Consider the following 23759-nt stretch of genomic DNA (forward strand, 5'->3'; position numbering starts at 1 on the left):
AAACAGCGCTAAGAGAGAATGAATATTGGACTGACGCTCATCATCATGAACGTACATACAAACACAATTTCAAATGAATGATAATGTCGCCAATGGTTGATGGGTGTATAGATAAGCTAACAAGTTCTTGTGCCACAATAAGGTTGAAATTTCTGCTTCTACAAAGGAAATACCAGCTGAGCTCTTCCCACCCCTCAGGATGAACCAGTTTTCTTTTCATGACCTCATGACCTTTCCTCTAATGGCAGTCTCAGTACAAAATGTGCATTTTTAGCTCCAGCTCTGGTATTTTACTAAAAAATTGTATTTTACTAAAAACAGTGAAATAATGTTTTGTTCTGTCCAACACTTTTGTATTTTGTGGTGTCACTTCTAGCCTTTTTTGTTCAGAAGAGGGATCCAAAATTCTTGACTGTGAAATCCATCTGAGAAATCGTTGGCTCGTGCTGTTAACTTCTTTCAGTGGCCTCAGTGTGAAGAGAGCCATGCATGGAGACCTTGAGGGTGAATTGTAAAAAGAAAAGAAAAAAAGAAAAGGGAAAAAAACCCACCTCGACCTCAACAACTTGTATTCAGCAAATCATTTATTCACTCACTAAAATAAAAAAAACTTGAATCGACATTATTGTTCTTTCTTCATACAAGGTTCAATCACTCCAGTTGCTTTACAAAAGGAGTTCCTGAAAAGTGGAAATATCTCATCATATTAGTATAGAATATCATTTCTGACTCAGTAGGCCAGTAAAAGCTTTTATTTTCAAATGTTTTTGTTTTCAGGACATGGTACCTGCTCAACCAGTGCCACCGCAGGATGTCGCTTGCTAAAGAGTTTACAGAAATGGTCTCTTTGGTTGGGATATATTTAGGCGTAAGCGATAAGTAAGCTGAACGAGAAAAAAATCCACACCATTTATGTGGTTTGGTGATGGAAACACAGTGTGGCACAGGGAAACCCATAATTCGGGAAATTACATGGGTGCTCACGAGTAAGATGGATGCTGGTGGGGAAGATCTTTGGCCGTTTCTTCACTTTTAATATTTCTTACTTTCAACTCTCTTTTTCTCTATCTTTGCTCCTCCTTTCCGTGTGAGATGCAGCCTGTTTGGGCTTCCTGGATGCCTCTGTGGCCTCTCGGTCAGTCAGCAGGCACACATTGGAGAGAGGCTGCTGTCTGGGCTGGCAGCTTATCAGACGCCCCGGGGGCATGATCGGCTGTCAAACCCCAGCTCATGAAAAAAAGCCAACCAGATGGGGGAAGAGACAGGCCTGCCAGTGGAAACTTAACCACTTGTCTTCCAGCACTCTCTCCCCCACCCCCACCAGAGTGCAGCAGGGGAAATTATATAGGCCAAAGGGTAGGCTAACATCTCTGGAGCCGTGAAACAGGAGCCACCAACTCCCTGATTTTGGTGCGAGAGCGGCTGTCACTCACTGTGCTCAAAGAGGAAAAATACGCTGTTGAAATTATGAACACCGTTTTTGAAGTTTCATGCTGGCTGCGGAAAGATTTCCTCCTCCTTTTTTTCCCCCTCCAGTGCCGTTTCTGTCAGCAGCTCATACGGGTTGCAACGAAGGCACGAGGAGGACGTCCATGTAGCTTGTTTCTATAAAAGAAAATGACTGGACTTTTTCACACTTTCTCATAAAAGCAATCTGCCAGAAAATGTTCTCCTGAAATGAGTTTCCCTCTTAATCACTTAACCTCAGACATCTCTGTTTTCATACTTCTCAAAAGTGATTCATGTTTTGGAAGTTGTATCGTAAAACCAGTGTGTGATTTGTGATTATTTTCCATGTAGAGCTGTTTGACACGTTCTGCCTGCTCCGCTCTGATATTCCTGCTCGTACATCCTCTCAACACCTCACCTTTTTTTTTGTTTTTTCATCACCCTCAGCACACAGGCTCATTCATAACCTCCAAGGGGCAATTTATGCACATGCACAAGTTTCAACTGGGTGCCCTGAGCAGGAATGCGTCTCAACACATAGAAAAAGACGTAGTGCCAACCAGTCTACTGCAAATAGACTATTTTGATGAACTGCTGGCAGCGTTATTCTCAAAACTTTGTATATAAATGAACCGTCAGTCCTCTCCCCCGTCCTCTGTTTCCATGGGGTTTGGGAATGTGATGTTTGGAAAGAGTTGCACTCACAGTTGCAGTGTGTTTGTGTGGTTATTTTCAGATGAGAGACGTTCAGTTCAACCATCTAACCAGGTTCATCGGAGCCTGCATTGACCCTCCCAACATCTGCATCGTAACAGAGTACTGTCCCAGAGGCAGCCTGCAGGTAATGTCTCCTGCTCTTATACCTTTACTTTCATACATTACTAGTGCCACAATCATTGTTACTTGACTCGGATGTTTGAGCGTCACTGTTTTCACATTTATCGGCTGAAGGAGGGAAGGGTCTCTATAAGACATGATGTGTGTACGAACAAGATTTTGTGGCACCACAACTCGTTAGGAAACCATTCATGGTCCAGTACGCAACTTATGTGTGGTGTGCTGTGTGTGATGTGTTAAACTCCAGGTCACATTACACCTTTCAGTGACGCAAGAGACATCTTGTGTTCAGCAGTTAAGCTTAAATATTTGCATATTCATAGATTTTGGATCTTTCAACGCGGCAGAAGGAATAAATTACATTTTTAATAAGACTGAATTTTTTATGTATTTTTTTTACCTTTTTGTGGATAAACCATATGAGACACACATTATTCATAGCAGAGTATCTTTATACATCTTGAAAAACGTCTGGAAGGGATCTTTAAGAATAAACACATTTTTCTTTATTTCTCATGCAGATAATTGAGATGTGTATATTTATTACATGAATATAAAGTAATAAAATGGGCAGCTTTGCTATTTACTGAATTTAATTGACTTTAAAAATACAGCATAGCTGGTTTTAAACACTGATTACGGTGCAAGTTAAATTACTGTATAATTCAAATACACTATACAGTAATACAGTACTGTAGTTCAAATTATAATTAGGCTCTTGCCTAAAACAGTATTGTGCTCTTTAAAAAAACAGTAACGTCACTAATGCAAATAAGCTACTAAGCCACAGCTTGGCAGTGGTTTCATTGCGTTTCTACATTTTTTAACAGGCCTGAAAGTAAGCGATATGCTTTCAATGCTGAACTGGTGGCAGAGTTTGAAAACAAATATATTGATAAAATATTCAGATGTTTTCCCCCATATGTTGTCAATGTGTGAAAAGACACAATATTACCACACTGTAAGCACACCGCTGGTTACCTGAAAATAATTAAGAGCTCAACAACAAGGTCAAACAGCTGATCTTCTTTGTTTGATATTAGTGTAATTCCCCAATACGAAGTCCTTTAAAGAAATTTAAAAAACACCAAAAAAACAAATCCCTTGTTTCTTGGCTTATGACCAGACATTTCAAAAAAATCCGATATTTGTGGCTGTCACAGCTTGTAATGAGCTTACCTGCCTACCTGCCTAACTGCGTGCAATCACTGCACATGAACGTGTTTTGGGGGAGTGGCTTTGGAAGGAGAAGCCAACTGATGGACTGTTCTTGCTGCAGTACCGTGATAGTGAACTGTTTTAGCACGGACAGCCTCGTCAAACTGCTATTTCTAGCTGTGTTTGTACCGAGCTCTAGTGAAATCCCTTTATTTAGCCTACAGTGAGCTTACAGAATGTGGCCAGCTTACCTTTGACACGTTTTTGTCTTGTATTCAATCGTTGCAATTTGTCTTTTTTAATTCCAGTAAGAAACCCATGTTAAGTGAATTTGTTCTTGGCATGGAGTTCCTACATGCTAGCAGCTTCTTAAAATGGACGAGCTGCAAACAGTGGAAACTCACTCATCACTCACACTTCTAGAGAAGAACACTTGACGTTGCTGGATGTCACAGCTTAGACCCATATTCCAGTAACTGGCCGGCTGCAGGGCTAAATTTGTGACTATGAGTATATAAAAGAAATGGTATCTGGATGTTAGGTGGTTCTGTATTTAGTTAGAAAATAATCTTTGGGTCTGTCTTGGCTGCTGAGAGGCTCTTGTAAATTTAAAAGATAAAGCAGAAGCTAGTTTTTATTTCTTGTCTGTAAAAGTTTTCTGCTCCATTTTGGATTTGTTTTTGTTTTTCCAGGACATTCTGGAGAATGAGAGCATCAACCTGGACTGGATGTTTCGCTACTCGCTGATCAATGACATAGTGAAGGTGCGTGCTGGTCAGATTGAAAGCGCTGTAAACAAAAAGCAGAAATCAAAGGCAGTACAGGAGCATTGAGTTTTATGCCGTTTTCATATAAATGTTGGCAAAAGGTCACTTTTCAGTGTTGAATTAGATGCTTTGTGCGCCTTAGAGACACAGAAAAAAATGTCTAGGTTGCTATGGTTTCACATGGACAAGAGTGAGAGAGGCAGAGAAAGAGGGACTCGCATGCACAAAAATTTATTTTTGGCACAGGACAGTGGATGAAACTACAGTAAATATTGCTGTTATATAGTGTAAAGTACAACAGAAACATAATCATAAACTTTGCAAAAAAATTTCCTTCCAGCTTAATCAAAACTAATCATGGATACTTTAGAAGATTATTTTTAATTTGTATAAACAAAGAGGCTTTTTGTCAAGAGAGCGGCCTCTTGGATGGGTTCCGTCTACATTTCTCCACACAGATAGCCGCGTTCTGCAGAGAAGAGGCGCCGGTGAAGCTTTGAGGGATGTTTGACTCACTGTTTCCACAAAATATTGAACATGAGTACATTCAGTACTCACTGTCCCCTTCGCGAAGGCATTAACAGTAATTTCACAGAAATTCCCTCGTGACGGTGTCATCCTAGAAACATGGCCTCTTCTCAAAACCTTCAGCATACATCTACTTGTCAAAGCATATTATTTCCATATGTCTGGATTTTTGTGTTTTCATGTATGATTTGCTGTACAGGAAAAAATTAAGAGAGAGAGAGAGAGAGAGAAAGAGAACCCCCTTAATGCTTGACTTAACGCTCCTCTCCACCAGGGAATGAACTATCTCCACAATAGCTACATTGGCTGCCATGGAAATCTGAAGTCATCTAATTGCGTGGTGGACAGTCGATTTGTTTTGAAAATCACGGATTATGGCTTGGCCAGCTTCCGCTCGTCTTGTGAAAACGATGACTCGCACGCACTCTATGCAAGTAAGTCGAGTTCATTTACTCTGTCACTGAATTGTTCATTCACAAAAACAGCAGCTCCTGCTGTATTTCCGACATTTTCCGAGTGTTTCTGACTGTGCTTGGTTTCCCAGAGAAGCTTTGGACGGCTCCTGAGCTGCTCATATACGACCGCCATCCTCCTCAAGGGACACAGAAGGGTGATGTGTACAGTTTTGGCATCATACTGCAGGAAATAGCCCTGAGGAATGGCCCTTTCTATGTGGAAGGCATGGACCTCAGCCCCAAAGGTAAACACAACTGTCTTTTTTAGGCCGCAGGAAAGTCAGCTGACCCCTGGATATATCAAAAAGAAAGAACACAAAAGAAAAGTAAATCAAACGGATAATCAGCACAAACACGTTTTGTGTCCCAAACTAAACCATGTCTCTGTAACATTTTAAGCTGCTTTATAAGAGACTAGTCTGAGAAATATCAGACTAACAGTTTCCTCTGACAAGGACAGAAAAGATGGAAGTTCACAAAATAGGAACTTCATTCATTGGCTTTTCACTGGCATTTCCAAAGTGGAGCTCCACAAGGTCAGACTCTTATACCGTGGCCCCGCAGCTATGTACACAAACAAAGAACACATGTTGGCCAGATGTCAAAGGCAGGTGGAGTCCAACACATCTCATATTTGGGATATGAGACTATGAGAAACAACCCAAACAAAGCACAGAAAAGGAAAATAAAAAATGTAAGTAAAAACAAATGTAAAAAGTCAACTTGTCAGTGTAGTCTGAATGTCTAAAAGATATGACATTGACATTACATCAAAGAAATCCAAGAGCATAGAAGGAGAAACAAAACTGATACCCTAGGTAAATAAAAAAGCAACCAAGAGGCAAGTTGGTATTTGCCTAATGATGCCTCAAAGGATGGGTTCACATTTTTCAAATTAAAACAAACCCGTATGGCACTATCGGTAGTTTTAATTTCCTTTCTTTCTAAAACAGTTTCAAGGGAAAAGTGACTGCCAAAGCTACTACAAGGCTTCAGTACTCTGAGTTAAACTAAAGTCCTTATAGGCAAGTCCCTCCAATCGGCACCAATCTTGGTAACGCCTCCGGGTAATAAATAGGGAGAGAGACATAAACACTGCATGTATAGAATCACCAGTAAAATCTGATAAAAAACGCTGAAAAAGTTTGATGACTTTGCCCCAAAAAAATGAAACTAAAAAGACTGTGACTTTGAAAGATATCCACTTGATTTGCACAGAAATAAGACAATGGATTTAGTCCAATATCACGTGCACTGAAATCCATTTACAAAGGTATGTGTTCATTACCAGTATGGACAGAGGGACCAGTTCCAGCGACCAGTAATGCTTTCAATGTACACTGACAGCCTGTCCGTGTAAAGAGGTGGATTGAGTGGAAGTGGAGGGGTAGAACCCAGGACTTTGACAGAGGAGAAGTTAAACAGAATCACTGACTTCTGTCACAAGATTTACGTCTTACTTAACATACTAATTTAAATCTAAACCACAATGTTTTCCTAAAACTAACCAAGTCATTTTTTTTTGCCTATATCTAACCAAACTGACACAGTTTCACAACGTTAACTGTCTGTTAAATGTCACATGACTTATGTAACATAGTAGGTCTAGTTGCCTGTGCTGGTCACAGACGCTCATATGTGTCGTTTTGGTGAGGGGGACAAACGACCTATTTTGTCATTTAGGTTGGAGGACTTGTTGTGACTTTGTGAGTGTTGTTTTAAGACACGCTTGAAAAAGGCTGTGAAACCATCCTTTACCAACACTACAGTTAAAAAAGACAAATTTCCAACATTGGCTCAGTGAAACCTTTGTGAAAATGATACATTTGTGTGCTAGATTGGTAGGTTGAACCTCAAAAACCATCAGCAAAGGAAAAAACGGACCGGTCCACAGTAGCTACAGGGCTTAGTGCCAATGTGACAGAATTCCTTGTTATCTTCTTAGGTTAAATAAGGCTTAAGCTTAATATCTGCTGACACTTTGGCTCTTCAGCTTACTGCACAGATGTTGCGGTTTGACCAGTTTCTTCACCAGCATCTACTTTTACCTCCACCGCTGCTTCTGCTTTGTGACAGCAGGAAAAACTCTAACTTCTAAAGCAATTAAGGATCAGGAGTTGAACTTTTACACATCCGAAGTTAGGCACATCCTCCATGTGATGACTTTAAATAGCCTTTTATTCATAGTCACGCTTTGTGCTGCTTGTACAAGTGCCTGCTACTTATCCATTAACAGGCTGAAAGCAGTGAAAGCAGGCACCTGTTCTCTAGTGTCTGAATGTGTTAACTCCAGAGCTGTAATGATATTTTTGTGGTTTCAAATGACAGCAGAATCTTCTAATTACTTTTATACGTCTTTCAGAATGATACTAATAACAGAAAAGAGAGGATGTGGAGAAATCATTTTGGGAAAGGATGTCTCTTACAAACTTTCTAAATTTATATGATTAATGGATCAAAGAGGAGAAACAAAGAGATGATCAGCAGTGCCGAACAGATTAAGGCTCACCTGGCAGAAAAGGAACATTGACACAAATACAGAACTATCAAAAGAATATCAGTACTCCTGAAAACAGGAATCTAGGTTTGAAAGTTCACTCAGTTGAGCAGTCACTGTGCACAGCATCTCCTGCACTTAAAAAATCTTGAGGGAAATGCGTCCTACTGAAATTAGTAACACTGCGATGGCATTATGAGATCACTAAGGAGCTATTAGTTAAAGGTTCAGTGTGTTAGCTTTAGTGGCATCTAGTGGTGACTGCTTGCGAATTGCTATCACTGTGCATTCACGTGCTGCTCGGATGGTCCCATTTCACGAGTTGTGAAGTCGTTCTTCAGTGTGTTCATGTGCTCTTAAATCGGTATGTGTACTGCAAAGATGTGTTGGATTTGCATTATCAGAGCATATAAACAACACACAGACATCTAATCTGGACAGCAAACTAACCTTTAAAACCATATTACATATGACATTTATGCAAAATATGTGAATGCAATATATGATTTTGCATGAATCAACGTTCTGCATACTTCTTTATGTCCCACTTACGTTTTGTTTCTCTTTTTGCAATAAAGATTTAAGGAGGAAAAAAATATTCTTATTCTTCCAACAGCACATGAACGCACCATCATTCACCTTTCACCCCTCCCTTTTTAAGCATGCAGGAGAAACTACAGTGGTGACACGCCCTGTCGGCTCTTGTGCTAAATAATAACTGTGTTCCTCCATTTGATTTTTTCAAGTTTTTCAAATTTTCTCTAATAAACCAGACAATGACTACTACTACTACTAATAATAATAATAACTTGACTTCTTTTTCTTTTTCTTCGTACATATTCAACATAGTGAAGAAACGCATAGTGAAGAAACGCGCTCTGTAGCGCCGTTTAACTGTTCGGGCTACTGTAGAAACATGGCGGTGCAAAATGGTGACGTCTATGTAGGTGTGTAGATAGATATGGCTCATTCTAAGGTAATAAAAACATAACGGTTCATTATGTAAGGTCTCTATACCCCACTGAAAACATAGTTATGGATATTATATTGCATTTCTGTAAATAGATCCTCCTAAATATTACACACTGGACCTTTAAATACATGCTCAGTAAATCTTTATTAGCTCACATGAGAAAACATTTAAGGAAGACCCATTAGAAGAAGCATTAAATGCTCATCTAAAAAATTCAATGTCACCAAATTTGGAGATACATGGATTTCATTGGGCAGCAATTTCACAAGACAGTTAAGCTGCAGAAATGAGCTCTGAGTTGAACTGACATCAGAAGTGTTGGTTGAACTTGGTTTAAGGTTTGTTAAGTGCAGAGTTGTTGTGTTGCATGTGGTGTTTCAGTTATTTTGTCCACCCTTTGTATGCACATTTGACACAGCGGTGTTCAGCACAGAGCATCAAGTCAAACAGAACAGGAAGAAATGTGAACTGAGTCTGATGATTATAACTTCCTGACACACACACTATGTTTCGCACTGGAGAACACACCCTCTGTCCTCTCCGCTGCAGAGATCATACAGAAGGTGAGGAACGGTCAGAAACCGTACTTCCGGCCGACGACGGACAACAAATGCCACTCGGAGGAGCTGACCATCCTGATGGAGGGCTGCTGGGCCGAGGACCCTGCAGAGAGGCCCGACTTTGGCCACATCAAGATCTACGTTGCCAAACTCAACAAGTGAGCCCCACACGTCGCAAGTTTTCGTTACCCAGTCTGACACTGCCTGTCCTTAAAGAGTCACTTCACTGAAATTACAAAAACAACTGCAGAAATCTCAAAGACAGAGAACTCAGCGAACAAAACCAAAGCTATCTGCATGGCAAGATACTACTTGAGGTCAGTGAGAAACAGTTTTTTTTATAATTTGGGTAAACTGATCGTTTACATGACAGGAATAAATTATAGCAAAACACAAGGGTGCTGGAAGCACTTGATTCATTTAACGGCGATAACTTGACAAATTGAAATCGACCGAGGCTGTTCTTTCCCAGACTATCAGTATCTTCCCTGCCAAGCTCAACATGTGAACACTGTGTTAAGATCCCAATGTCCCCCCAGACTGCCGTGCAGGCTGATACATTTAAGAGATTCAAAAAGGCAAACGGGAAAAATAATCATGTTCTGGAAATCACTGAGACGGTTTTGGATAAAAGGCTGTTTGTAATTCCTGACAGACAGCTCTTGACAGGAAGTGCTATTTGCTGCCTTTTCATCCCTAACTGTGTTTGTGTAAGAAATATATACCAGAAACAGGGACTCACACAATCCCCGTGTGCGAGTCCCTGTTTCTGGTATTGTTTTCAATCATCCCATGAATCATTCATATGCATATTTTGGTTCTGAGTCTCATGTCGACGCAGGAAGAGAGGCAGGCATGTTTTCTCTTGAGTAGGGCAGCTCTGTCAGAAAGAGTTACTGTAAAAAGCAACCCTGTTGATGCAAAGTTCCATTTGAGCACACACACACACACACACAAACACACATATACACGATTGACAGCACATTTTTGGATATGAACTAATGGCAGGTAGCAGCTGTTTGGGAAAGTGTACAATGCTATAATTCATTCTGTATAAACACAATATGGTGGTAAAGAAAGACCATGACAGAGAATAAATGTGTGTGTATATATATATATATACTGTACATATATACTGTATATATAGTACAGTATAGTATAAAATCATAAAGGAATAAATCACCATCATGAAATCATTCATTCTCAGAGACAGTTCCCTGTTTATGTGTGCAGAGTTGTAATTAACCTGTGACGGTTTGCCATGAATAACACAAGTATAATATATTTTAAATCCTTACATCTACAGAGGGGATGTAACTCAATTTAATGCACAATTTAACCCATATAGAATTTACTGCTCAGCAATCATGTATTCATTACCATCACTTTATTCATATTACACTCAGTCTTGAACCATGTGTTGCCATCGAGAAAACAAAGGGTTATTTTATTATCTTAACGTATGGCCCTCAGAAGTATTAGCGTCAGTGTGGGTAATTAACAAATCAGATCTTTCCTATTTTGTAGCCTAATAAAGACAAACTAGAAAATGAATGCAATACGTCACAGGCGAAGGAGCGCCTAGAATCTCTGTCGTCGTAGTCAGCATCCAATCACAGCACAGTGGGGCGGGACTTGGGTGGGGAAGAAATAGCTCGGCTTTCCCATAATTGCGAGATATTTTCTGCTAAGACATTGTTATGAGAAAAGGTCGGTCAAATGGTGCAATGCAGGGATCCATCATTACAAACGCATGTTGTGTGAATATTCGTTGTTCAAACCTGTATAATGTATAGTGTGTGTATATATATATATATACACACACTCCTCTGGAGTAACTGGTGTCTTGCTCAGGGACACATTGGTGGATGTGTCACAGTGGGAATCAAACCTGAGTCTCTCATACCAAAGGCTGTGTCTTATCCACTGCACCATCGCCAAACCACATCACAACTGTGCCAGCACAGAGAAAAAGACAAAATACACCAATCTCATCATGGGAAATAACCAAAGTGTTCTGACTTTGGCAGAAAACAGTCCCCATCACTCACAGTAAGAAAGTAACTGAGAAAATAAGTGTTCTGGGTCCAGTCAAGAGCCCAAAGTTTCCAAAAACACCTAAATGTGGTGCAAAACTGCGAGGAAATGTGTATAAAATAATGCTTAAAGACATCTGGAAAAGTTCAACTTGCTGTGCCATAACAAACGTCTTGGGTTTTAATATTTCACTTAGTCAAAGCATCACATAGTTTCAATAATAAGTTGGAACAAGCAGATACAGAAATTTATACTGTATGTGTGTAACATTGCCATACCTATGATTCCACATATAATGTGGAAAAGGTATATTTAAGGGTAGATCAGGAGGTTAAGCAGAGTGCCTGAGTGAATGCAGTGCCTAGCTGCCAGAGGTTGTAGTGTTCTGCCCGTAAGGTGCCGTCGACCTTCCTGGCCTGTGAGTTGTGACATGAAGATCAAAACACAGGTCATGGTTCATTACACTGAATGGCAGCTTGGAGCTTTCTCCCTCTAACATGGTCACGCTGTATGGTAGCTAGCTCAGCTTAAGATGGAAGTGCCTCTGGAGAAGGAACAGATTTGTAGTTGTTCTGATTTTCACCTGTTATAGCCACTGGACAGATGTGTCACACATAATCAGGCTAGGTTGTGCTTTAATTTTATACCTCTTCAGGTCACTTTGCGATATTAAGCGATGACGGGAAGGTTAACCTTGTCTCACTGCTGAATAGGACACTGTTACCGTGAAGTCAGTAGTAATCATGTTGATGTTCTTTCATTCACTGCAATAGAGAGTGGCAATCCAGGAGGTGTGCAGGGGGTGGGGGGGGGGCGCTTTACTCGAAGTCTGTTATTGAAATTGAGAAAATCACTGACCCTTCCTTCCCCTTGCCTGATGTCTTCCTCACCTGTCAACAATTTCCACCGGCATAGGAGAAAACACAAGCAGCTCGAGCTGACTAATCACCATTGTGAAGTGTGTGTGTGTGTGTGTGTGTGTGTGTGTGTGTGTGTGTGTGTGTGTGTATGCTGGAATCCAGCTTTAGCCCTGTAGCCAGGTATCAAATACAGCCAATGCACCAGTGGTGATTCCGGTCTTATTCATTACTTGATAGGAGATCTTGCTATTGACTTAAAGGGGCACTTTATAATCAGCACAGATAATACTAAAGCGTCAGAGCAAATGAGCTTGTAGAGATTTGAAGTGTGCTTGAAACAAGTAATCCGCCACAGTGAAGATTTCATTCCCATTTTATTTCCATATATGTATGCACTGCTACAACTTATTTGTTGCACATATATAATAATGTGAAGATTTTGACATTTGTGGTGATTTGTTTTCCTCTTGTTCTGGAATTTTTATAAATATTAGTTTACCATTACATTATTGAAGTATGAGATTGTTGTTTTTTGGGTCATATGTCGTATGTATTAGGTTTTTTCCTCTATTTATCTAGCGTTATGTTTATTTGCTATTGATATAAGGCACCAGTAAGATTTGCAGTATGACTATTTATGACTGCATTTTATGATATTGTTTTGATGTACATTCAGTATACCAAAATCTACATTCATCTTATGGAAATATGAATGAATGTTTTATAATGGCTGCCTTATTTTATGAGGAAGTAGGTGATTGGTGTAGACAAATAAGTCACCTCCTACAAAAGATGGCTTCTCACTATGTAACACCATTTGTCTGATGAAGGTTTAATCCTCATTATCATTATCATTAATGTGTCAATATATATTTTTTTGCAAGTTAGACAGTGTGCGGGAGTTTTTCTTTGCTACCTTTGACTCTCCTGTCCCCCTCCGACTCACCTATCTATCGTTATAGGGGTGCAAAGTTATTTACTGTTCCTCGTCAAAGCACCATCACCTCTTGTGAGCATGAATCCTTGTTGGTGAGTTCAAGGCCACTCTGATATCACAGATTTGAGAGTAGGATGCCAAAGACCATTACATTCATGAGCCACGTTGTTGTGAGATCATATCCATAAGATTACAGCTGCGTTTCTTTGTGCAATCCTGTATTGTACAATTACTGCTGAGCCTCGAAGGACAAACAAAGTAATTTGTCATTGTGTGTCATTTCTTTGTCATTTTGTAAAAATAGAATTTCACAATGAAATGTAAGTTGTAGCCGTTTCATGCTACACACACATCGAACATACTGTATATACAAATATTTACATTTAGTATTGAATAAAATATAAAGAAAAGAAATTATGTAAATACTCTCATCTGCCACTTTATTAGGTACACCTTGCTAGTACTGAGTTGGACCCCCTTTTGCCTTCAGAGTTGCCTCAATCCTTTGGAGCATACTTTCAACAATGTATTGCAAACACTCAGCCTTTTGTCCATATTGTCATGATAGCATCCAGCAGTTGCTGCAGATTCGTCGGCTGCACATCCATGATGCGAATCTCCTGTTGCACCACATCTCAAAGGCTCTGTTGGATTGAGATCTGGTGGCTGTGGAGGCCACTGGAGTACAATGTCAAGTTTAAAAAAACAGTTTGAGATGATTTGAGCTTTGTGACATGGTGCATTATCCTGATGGAAGTAGATGGGTACACTGTGGCCAGAAAGGGATGGACATGGTCAGCATGCTGACAGGAATGGCACCAGGTTTGGTCTCCTGCTGCTGTAGCCCATCTGCTTCAAGGTTCGACGTGTTGTGCGCTCAGAGATGCTATTCTGCTTATCTTGGTTGTAACGAGTTATTTTAGTTACTGTTGCCTTTCTGTCATCTGGAACCAGTCTGCCCATTCTCCTCTGACATCAACAAGGCATTTTCGTCCACACAGCTGCCGCTCACTGGATATTTTCTCTTTTTTCAGACCATTGTCTGTAAACCCCAGAGATGGTTTTGTGTGAAAATCCCGGTAGATCAGCAGTTTCTGAAATACTCCCGACAACCATGCCACGTTCAAAGTCACTTAAATCCCCTTTCTTCCCCATTCTGATGCTCTGTTTGAACTTCAGCAAGATGTCTTGACCAAGTCTACATTCATAAATGCATTGAGCTGCTGCCATGTGATTGGCTGATTAGTTATGTGTGTTAACAAGCAATTGAACACGTGTACCTAATAAAGTGGCCGGTGAGTGTACACAGTTACTTACGTAAATAATACCTATACACCTATTTTTTGCACTAAAAGGCTATTCTCAGCTGACTGACCAGCTTTTACCTTACCAACAAGGAAAAGTTCCTCTGCACATAAAGAATCAAACGTGGACAACAAAAAGGCAAGGTAAATGCTCACACGATCGATACATATAGAAAATATATTTCACTTTGATAAGTGGTTGACAGAAATGTAAAGTATACATGATTTGTGGTTAATAGAGTAAAACCAAAAAGCTATGATCCTTTAAAGATTGAATCAGCGTGACAGCCGTTGATTTGGTGGAGTAGCAATGTAAAAACAGGTGGTTTGGAAGGGAATCTATAAACAGAGCTGTGTGGCTGGTGTGTTTTTCCTCTGAGCCTGACCTCTCCTCTCTTAGCTCTGTAAGTCAATGCTGGATGAGCCCAGTGATGTATAGCTTTCCATTTATCGTGGCTTAGAGTAGAGAGCTCTTTGTGATTGACATCCTCTGAGGCACTCAAGGATGCTCTTGACAGCTGCAGTGTATGAAGCCCCTCGCCACACAGGCCTATGCGTTAATGCACAATGTTTGTTATTTTCATTAGGTAAATGTATGTTGCTGACATGACGTGATGGATGTGCTGTTATTTTTGGAGCGTGTATGAGCTTGGGCTTGAAGGGCACAGTAACAAGAGGGGTGTTCAGCAGTAAACGGGTTCGGTTTAACCCACACAGGGAGCTGACACTTCGCTCTGCATGAATAGCTGACCTCTCCCCGAGCACATCAAGTCTCTCACTGTTTGCCAACACTACAGCAAAAAAATATGTATTTTTTATTGTGTTCAGCATTGAAATGTTCCTTTTTAACATGTTGTAAAATAATATATTGAAATTTTTTCTGAAACAACCGGCAAAGCAGCTTTGTGGAAAACGTCCTGAAGCATGTTTAGCTGCTCTGTAAACAAGAAAGCACTCAGAGAGGGCATAGCTCCGCCAAGACTGTAAAGCCCTCTACATTTGTTTTTTAAATAGTCGGATCATCTGGATCCAGATCTGCATCAAAAGACACAGTGATAGACAAACATGCTGACTGGCTGATGATGCCACGGTTTCCTGAATCTACATAAATCCTGTCTGGGAAAATTACAGCATTCTACAAATTACTCAGACATTTTGAGATCTGAGTTATTTTAATCTGTCTAAATGTATCAAATAGCTGCAGGGTCGTTTTTTTGCAGGATCACTCAAATTTCATATGTATGTGTCATCTGCATTTGGTTGCAGGTTGCACAATTTGTTCAAGGGTCATCAGTTGGTTGTGGTTTAAATTAGTCAGACATTTTCTTATAATTTGTAGGGCGTTTCCTGGAAATAATTTAAAAAGGGTCAAAATTCAGAGGATGTTATTTGAGTTAAGCCAGTTGTTGTGAGTATAAAGCAGTTGTTGAATTCCAGAGAAATTTTATTTCCTTCAAACCCAAGTAAATAATCATTTATTATTGGAAACCTTTGACAGTGACTCACTGACTAAAATACTCTCTAGGTTATGCTAGCAATTCAGTGGAATTTAGTCAAATTATTAATCTGGTTAAATTCAATCAAATTTCAATTGAAAACTGTCTCCATTTTCCATAAAATGTGTACCAAATTACATCACATTTCAAGTAATAAGGAAATAAGCAACTTACTAACAAGCTCATCCAAATATGTTATGGACAAAATCTTATGAATATTGGTTGAAACAGGTTGGAGGATTTACGAAATCGGATTTACTGCTGCCCAGGGATGTTGTTGTTCGGTATTTTGATTGGGCAGCAGTAGGGTGGCTACCGACCACCTCAACTAAATAGCTTAAAGGAGCGTATTATAGCTTGTATGACATGATTAGCTTCTGGATGATTTTCCTCAGTGTGGTTTCTGTGGTTGTCATGGTTACATGGCGATCCACGGTAGCACAGAAGTTCAAGTGTTGTCAACTCTGACGTCATGCGAGAGACAAGAGCAGCAACTGCCCCGTCTCCCCTTACCACTGACCTCGGTGCCATAGCTGCCTGTTTTTACACTGGTTACTGCTCGCGGTCTGAATGTTCAAATAAATAGTGTTTTATAAATGGACAGATGGTGGCGCTACTGACACCAAAGGTTCCTTGGTCCATGGCCGGCCCTCCACAGACTAACAAATACATCCATCTGGACAAATTTTTTTCACTTGCTGTGAGCAGAATGATGTTTTAGAACACAATGCAGGATTAAATCCCTGGCTGAAATGATTATTTTATGGCTTCTCGTCTCTTTAGCATCACGCTTACTATAGAGACAGGTCTTACTTTCCACTGTTACTATTAGTTTGGGAGAATGGTGGGAAAAAAAATGGATGTCTGTGATTCTCGGTGCAGTAAACACTGTATGGCCTGCATGATCGCATTCAGCGCGTTGATACTCATCACTGTCTTTCATGTCTCCCTCTGATGTTTTGTTCTTTAAACTTAAACATGTGGGTGTGTGTAGGATCTGTGACCCACAAGAAACATGGCAGGATGCCAGGCATTGATGCTTTTAGCCGCCACAGTGGTGTGGATGACTCACCTTCTTGCTCCATCAGAGTAAATGGGTGTGTGTGTGTGTGTGTGTGTGTGTGTGCGTAAGCATATGAATGTAGAAATATCCTGAGACACACATTATACAATACACGTATTATATAATTCTTAAATAGATGTGAAATGCTACAATCACAGCAGTTGAGACGTAAATTGAGACATTTCACGGACCGTTTGGAGTGTCTGTTTTTCCTCCATGTTGGGAGGAAATACAAACAAACATAGAACAAATATCTCATTGCAGTAATGTACATTTCTGGTGTTTTTCGGTTTAACTACTGCGCAGAAAGAGGTTGTTTTTTTAAAAGCGGTGGCCAATGGCCATGTTGGAGGAGAGAAAGACTCTTTGAGGCTTTCGAATGATTAGATTTCATCATCAGTCATGTGCAATGCAATTTAACCTCGGAAATCACTGCAGTAATTATAAAATGAAATTCTTAAAGCTGGGCCTGTAATTATCAAACTGCAATACTGCTCACCTGTTACACATACAGGTCTGTTTACTTGCCATGGTTAGTACTACTCAGCATGTGAAAACAGTGTGCAGGGTGTCTCCTGTGGGCCTGGAGGAGCTTTGTCCAATCTGAGAAAATAATCCTGATGACCTCATCACTAAAAATATTAGTAATAACAGAGAGCTACTTCACAAACTGGGCATTTACCAGTCAGGGAAGGTCTAACAAAAAGTGACTGTTGCTTTATGGGAAATGTGGGATCTAGAATTTCTGGAGCTCACACTAAGGACTAAACTAAAGAAATATTATTTTGTCTTTTGTGTATCTCCCAACTTTATGGTGCTGCAATACTAAACTACTGGAATATATATTAAATTCCATAGATCTGGATCATAGTTATCAAGCAGCTGATGTCTTCCACCTGCTATCAGGACTCCATCCCCACTAATCTGTCATTCTTTGTTTTCACACAATGTATTGAATCGTAATAACACCTCCGAGTGGAACTTCCCCAGCTTCTCTCAAGTGTTGAGAGAGGCTCAATTTGTTGAGACAAGCGGTTCCACAAGGATCAGTCCTTGGGCTTGGCCACTTCTGACATTTACAGGGTTTTACATTTACAGTATAAACAGTAGGTTTCACCTTGCTAAGTGACAAAGACATTTTATTTTAGTCTTTATACAAACATTTTTCAATCCAAATGGTAAAAATATGTATTGTTTGTCCCTCACATATGATTGATGGAGCTGCAGATAACCAAAAATTTAAAGAGGAATTCCACCGATGTTACACATCAGAGGTGTCGAGGATTACTACTTTATATGTGAAAAAAGGTGTTTTTTTCAAAGCCTTTGGCCCCACAGGGATCTGTGTGAAGTCTCATAAATTGCCTCATGTGATTTCACTTCAGCATTCAAGTTTGAGAACAATCTGAGGGTGTGGACTTGGAAAGAAGTGAACTTACCAGACTTCAGTAGCCCCCTCCTCATCTCTGCTTTAGGCTAGCGGCTCAAGCTGCTACTAGCATTACCCGAATCTCCGACTGAGCCAGATTATCTAAACCAGTTTATGTGGAGATAGATTTGAAAGTGAGTGCTCTAAAAAATGTCCCTTTTTATGATTATTGTACTTTTTGTCTCACTTTTTCTCTTACAAATAAGCTTGACTAACCTGGGGGCTTGTTTAAACTTGTCTGATCGTGTTTTCCCTGGCCATTCAGACTTCCTTTAGGTGATGTTGCCGCATACCTAGATCTCAGCTAATTCTACTCTGTTTTCCTTAGGGAGGGCAGCACCAGTATTCTTAACAACCTGCTGTCGAGGATGGAGCAGTACGCCAACAACCTGGAGAACCTGGTAGAGGAGCGAACACAAGCCTACCTGGAGGAGAAAAGGAAAGCTGAAAACCTCCTCTATCAAATTTTACCACAGTAAGAAAAAAAACACAATCACATTCACACTTTTGTCCTTCCGCCCAAAAACTCCAATTTATCCAGCAATAACAGTAATGCAGTGTTACAGCCGTGTTACCAGTGAGGCTCAATGACACTTTGTCAAATCCGCCGTATTAATTAAAGACTCGATATGCCTCCCAACACCACACTTTATTAACAGATCCACATTTCTGCGTGGAGCAATCTCACTGTAGATGAAAGGGAACAGAGAGAGCTGACAGGCAAACCGCTCATTAAGGCAGGACAGAAGAGCAGACATGATAGTGTGTCTAGGCGTTTGGATAACACCATCCCATCTTTCTCACTCATTTATCCTCTTTCCCACGATGAGGAATCTTTTGTCCTTCAAAGCAATCCAGGCACTCAGAGAAGGGCCTGAGAGGAAGGACAGATATCATTTCTCACCACACTTGTGGATTAGACTTGCTGACTGCTGCCACAGTGCTTTCGCCTTTGGTATTATTTTAAAAAGAGAAAATTGACGTGAGCAGAATTAGCAAAGATGAACTGACAAGCGGTGATAATTGAACCTGCCAGACTTTCTGTGGCTGTGTTTTAGAACGACTCTTTGAGGATTTTATGTTAAACCTGACGTCATCATCTCATCAACTCTTTTGTTTGTTTGTTTGACGTTATTTTTTCAGACATTTGAGGCATTCTCCTCTGATCCTGCCTGGCTTTTAGATTTTCCTCAACATATCTTTATGGTTTCGCAGCTTGAACACATGTTTGACCTTGTGTCTTTCCCTCTCTGCGTGCAGTTCAGTAGCAGAGCAGCTAAAGCGAGGGGAGACTGTGCAGGCAGAGGCATTCGACAGCGTCACGATTTACTTCAGCGACATTGTGGGCTTCACATCCATGTCCGCAGAGAGTACACCGCTACAGGTACGCGACAATCAATATGTCACTGCGATCCTCCAATAAATGATGCACACTCACTGCTCCTGTCTGTGTAACTTCTAAAAATTCGATGTAAAGTCCTCAACATCTACCGAGCTGATCTAAAAGCTTTTAAAAATCACTGTTTGTGATCACACTCACAGAGAATTCTTTTTCTCTATTCGTGCATGAAAGCGCTCACCAGTATTAGGTCTCTACCTACAGTGTGTCTCATAGTTCCCACAGCGTGTGTTCCCACACACGGGCTGCAACTCAGAATAGTACAGATGTTAGATGGAAGAGTGCGTTGACGCAGAGCTGAGTCACATCATGCCACTATCTCCCTCTCACTTGAATACCAAAGGGAGGTTTCTACACCAAATACATAATCATGATCTCACATGCCAGGCAGAGGGCCTATCTGACACCTGCAGGAGGAGTGGAATAACCCCAAGAACAAACATGTGCTCTCCTTCATCTCGTTTCTCTGCTGAACCTGCTTGTTAGGCCTCACAGATGGACACAATATGTAAAGTGTATATGTAAATTATTTTTGTTTGCAAGAAAAATTCACATGAGACCTTTAAATGTCCCATCTGTTAGTTTTCAACCTTATAAATGACAGCTTTGTTCCCATGCTGTTGTATATGTGATGTTCCTGAAGAGTTGTGCTTTTGTTATGTTTCTTAGTTTATCACAATTTAGCATATAGGCCCATTTTAATGCTGTTTTTATATTAATGATGTAAACAGAACTTTAACAGCATCAGGAGAGAGAAGACTTTATAGTCCACGGGGGGAAATTTGGCTTGGGCAATAGCGCTGCACACAGCTGTAGTCAACATATGTATAAGTATGTAGCCAACAAAACAGCACAGTGGTAAACCAAATATACAATAATGAATTACATACAACATAAAATAAAAAGGATATGTGCCTTGTGAGACAAATATAAATACATAGGGATTAAAAAATTCATAATGCATTGAACTACATGCAACAGTGCCTCCTTATTTATGAGACACTACAAAAGTAAGGATTGAGCTGGTTAGATTAACATTCATGACTTCGATTTCGTTGTTCGTTTGTTGTCTACTTTATAGCCACTATATTAAAAGATCTGTCCATCATCTGAGTGACACAAGGTTCTAATCCTGAGTTCTGTGTGGCGGCCTTTTAGTGCACATCTGGATTGCTGATTGTGCCTTTAAGACTTCAGTTTTGACAAAACAATTGTGCGTTTCTCACAATTCAGATCCAAGTCCTTTACAGTTTACACGTTCTCATTCACTCAGCACTGCTCACTCTTACAAAAAAGTACAAAATGTACAAAAGTACAAAATGTCCTGACCAGCTAAAGAGCCAGCTGGGTTGGATTTTATTTGCATACAAAATTATGAAAAATGAACATTAGAGATGAAGGCTAAATTAAAAAAATGGTCTTTGAATAAACAGCCAACCTCTGACATTACTGCTGCATTACAATTATTACGCCACACAATATGTTACATTTAAGACAGATTGTGTTTGTAGTATTCCATCTGTGGATCTGATTTATGGTCCTGTAAATGTGTTTGTCAGTGAGCCTTAGTGGGCAGTAGTCCAGCGACAGACAAACAGATATTATGTGGGGTTCGCAGACACACTTTCACCTTCAAACAAAAGAAAACTGTGTCAAATGTTGGATTTACAGTCTGTATTTTTAAGGTCTTCATTTATGTCACAATTACACAGCTGACATACTTAAGCTGTAACATTTCAGTACTTCTTCCAGTATTGTTGCTTTACTGAATATATATAATTAAAACCCTTCTGTCTCTCTCTACAGGTCGTCACATTGCTCAATGATCTGTACACTTGTTTTGATGCCATCATAGATAACTTTGATGTATACAAGGTGAGTCAGGATGATTGGCGTATTTGTTTCTAATCTTAAGTCGAGGAAACACAACCACAAACACCAATAGCCTCAATTCTGTGATCTAGTCATATAAATTAGGTTTTAGTTCCACTCTCTGATGCCTGTTATGATTCGCCCCTCAGGTGGAGACCATCGGCGACGCCTACATGGTGGTGTCAGGGCTGCCGGTGCGGAACGGAAAGCTGCATGCCAGAGAGATTGCTGGGATGTCGCTGGCGTTGTTAGAGCAGGTCAAAACGTTCAAGATCCGACACAGACCCAACGACCAGCTGAGACTCAGGATAGGTATACACACGGGTGAGTCTGAATTTTCGGCCTGATCTGGAACTGGGTACGCAACCACAAGGTCGCAGAGATGGTCACTCATAACGGCTAGTGTCCATTTTACTAATGAGTCGGCACCATCATTTATTTTCTTTTACATGCAGGGGATTTGTGTGTGTCCATAATAGTCTTTTTTCTCCTGCTGAAATCATTTCCATTTGGAACAAAGCTGCACTTTTTACTATAATCAGCAAAAATTCAGATTGAAGCTCTCTAACTTTTGTACAGTGAGTCCAATTGCAACGATGTGTACATCGATCTCAGCCGTGCTTCCATCCCCATTATTGAGGCCATTTTTCTGTTGCTATTTTTCTCGCTCTGGCACGGGAACATGACTGTCCCATTCTTTACCCTGCCTTGTGTTTGTGTTTCCTGTGGGAAAACAGCCGGTAATGGGCACAGCACCAGACCTTTTTGAACTGTTTAACAAATCGAAGATGCGGGCCGTGATTCAGAGGTCTAAACCAGGCTAATTGAATATTATAATTATGAGAACTCATTCAGTTCGAGCTTCCATTACTAGGAAGTACAGTTAGCTGTCAAAGTATGTATTTTCTGGATAAATGAATCAGTAAAAGGGTTCTGGTCTTGTCTAAAATTGGCTACAATAATTTATTTTGCAAAACAATTCAGCCATTAAGAGCAATAGCATTTCAAACTTGGACTAACCGAAGCATATTTCTATCTCCTCTCCTGTGTAATTAAAGGTTTTCATAGCTACCAAAATGCCTGTGCTCCTGTGAGTCCAAGAAGGATAAACTGAAATTACAGTAATGTGACAACTATTGTGCTCTAAAAGCATATATATATAGTGCTTTTATTGAGAACCTTCATAAAAGTAGGATTTATTGCAGGACTCCTGTATTAGCCTGTATTTGTTTGAGCTAAATGTGTCTAATAAACTGGCAACTGAGTGCACATTTAGTGTAGGGCAGCTGTGATTTGTAACTTGCTGCCTATGGATAACCAACGTACTGACTGGACATAAACACTGAGGATGTTTGATCTTGATCTGTCTGCAGCATTTAGTCTGATGTAATTTACAAGAGGCTTCTAACACAGTATTTAGACTGCATCAGCTCACGGCGGCACTGTTTATATTCCTTTTCAGACCCTTGACACGCACCAGAAAGGCTGGTACTTGTGTTGGCAGAGTAATTTAAATCATTCTGAGCACAATTTCAATTCACTCACACCTCTGTTGTCCCGTTTAAAAAATATATAATTGTACAATAATGACAGCAGCTCCAAACATGATTGTTTCTTCCCACTGCAAAATGTAACTGTTTTTAGCTTGTGTGTTATAGGTCCAGTCTGTGCCGGCGTGGTCGGATTGAAAATGCCGAGGTACTGTTTGTTCGGAGATACTGTCAACACAGCATCTCGAATGGAGTCCAACGGAGAGGGTGAGTGTCACTGTCACTTGTTTTTGTTTTATTTTTTCACTTGGACTCTAGGTCACATGTTTTTCACAAACTGGTGACATTGTCCTCATTATTTGCTGTTCTTCAGTGTTGTAGTTTGACATTGGCATCACTGCTGTGTATTATATATACTGTATATTTGTCATTCAGTTTCACCATATTGTGATTCTCCTACTACTGTGTCCCTTCTCTGTTGCTTCTCCTGAGGTTTCTTCTTCTTTTTCACTTTTCTTTTTCTTTTTGAGAAGTTTTTCCTCATCCAGGATAGAGGGTGTAGTCCGTTGTACAAATTGTAAAGCCCCCTAAGACAAATCTGTGATTTTAGAGCTCGTAACAAATTACCTTATGTAAGAATTCATTATC

At 40.1% G+C, this 23759-nt stretch overlaps 1 protein-coding gene across 1 annotated transcript in view; it reads left to right on the plus strand.

Annotated features, from left to right (window-relative positions):
- LOC119915036 (atrial natriuretic peptide receptor 2) overlaps positions 1–23759 on the plus strand; it is a 57739-nt gene that overhangs the window by 30952 nt on the left and 3028 nt on the right. The window contains exons 11-20 of the mRNA XM_038734589.1: positions 2186–2290; positions 4137–4208; positions 5014–5173; positions 5284–5439; positions 9214–9382; positions 18679–18825; positions 19611–19734; positions 21556–21624; positions 21771–21945; positions 23280–23378. Of these exons, the coding sequence (XP_038590517.1) occupies positions 2186–2290; positions 4137–4208; positions 5014–5173; positions 5284–5439; positions 9214–9382; positions 18679–18825; positions 19611–19734; positions 21556–21624; positions 21771–21945; positions 23280–23378 (1276 nt within the window). The remainder of the gene's footprint in view (positions 1–2185; positions 2291–4136; positions 4209–5013; positions 5174–5283; positions 5440–9213; positions 9383–18678; positions 18826–19610; positions 19735–21555; positions 21625–21770; positions 21946–23279; positions 23379–23759) is intronic.

The sequence above is a fragment of the Micropterus salmoides genome, unplaced genomic scaffold (assembly GCF_014851395.1).
Source record: "Micropterus salmoides isolate LMB-PRFRI ecotype aquatic unplaced genomic scaffold, ASM1485139v1 Ms_hic_scaffold_20, whole genome shotgun sequence".
NCBI classification, from domain to species: domain Eukaryota; kingdom Metazoa; phylum Chordata; class Actinopteri; order Centrarchiformes; family Centrarchidae; genus Micropterus; species Micropterus salmoides.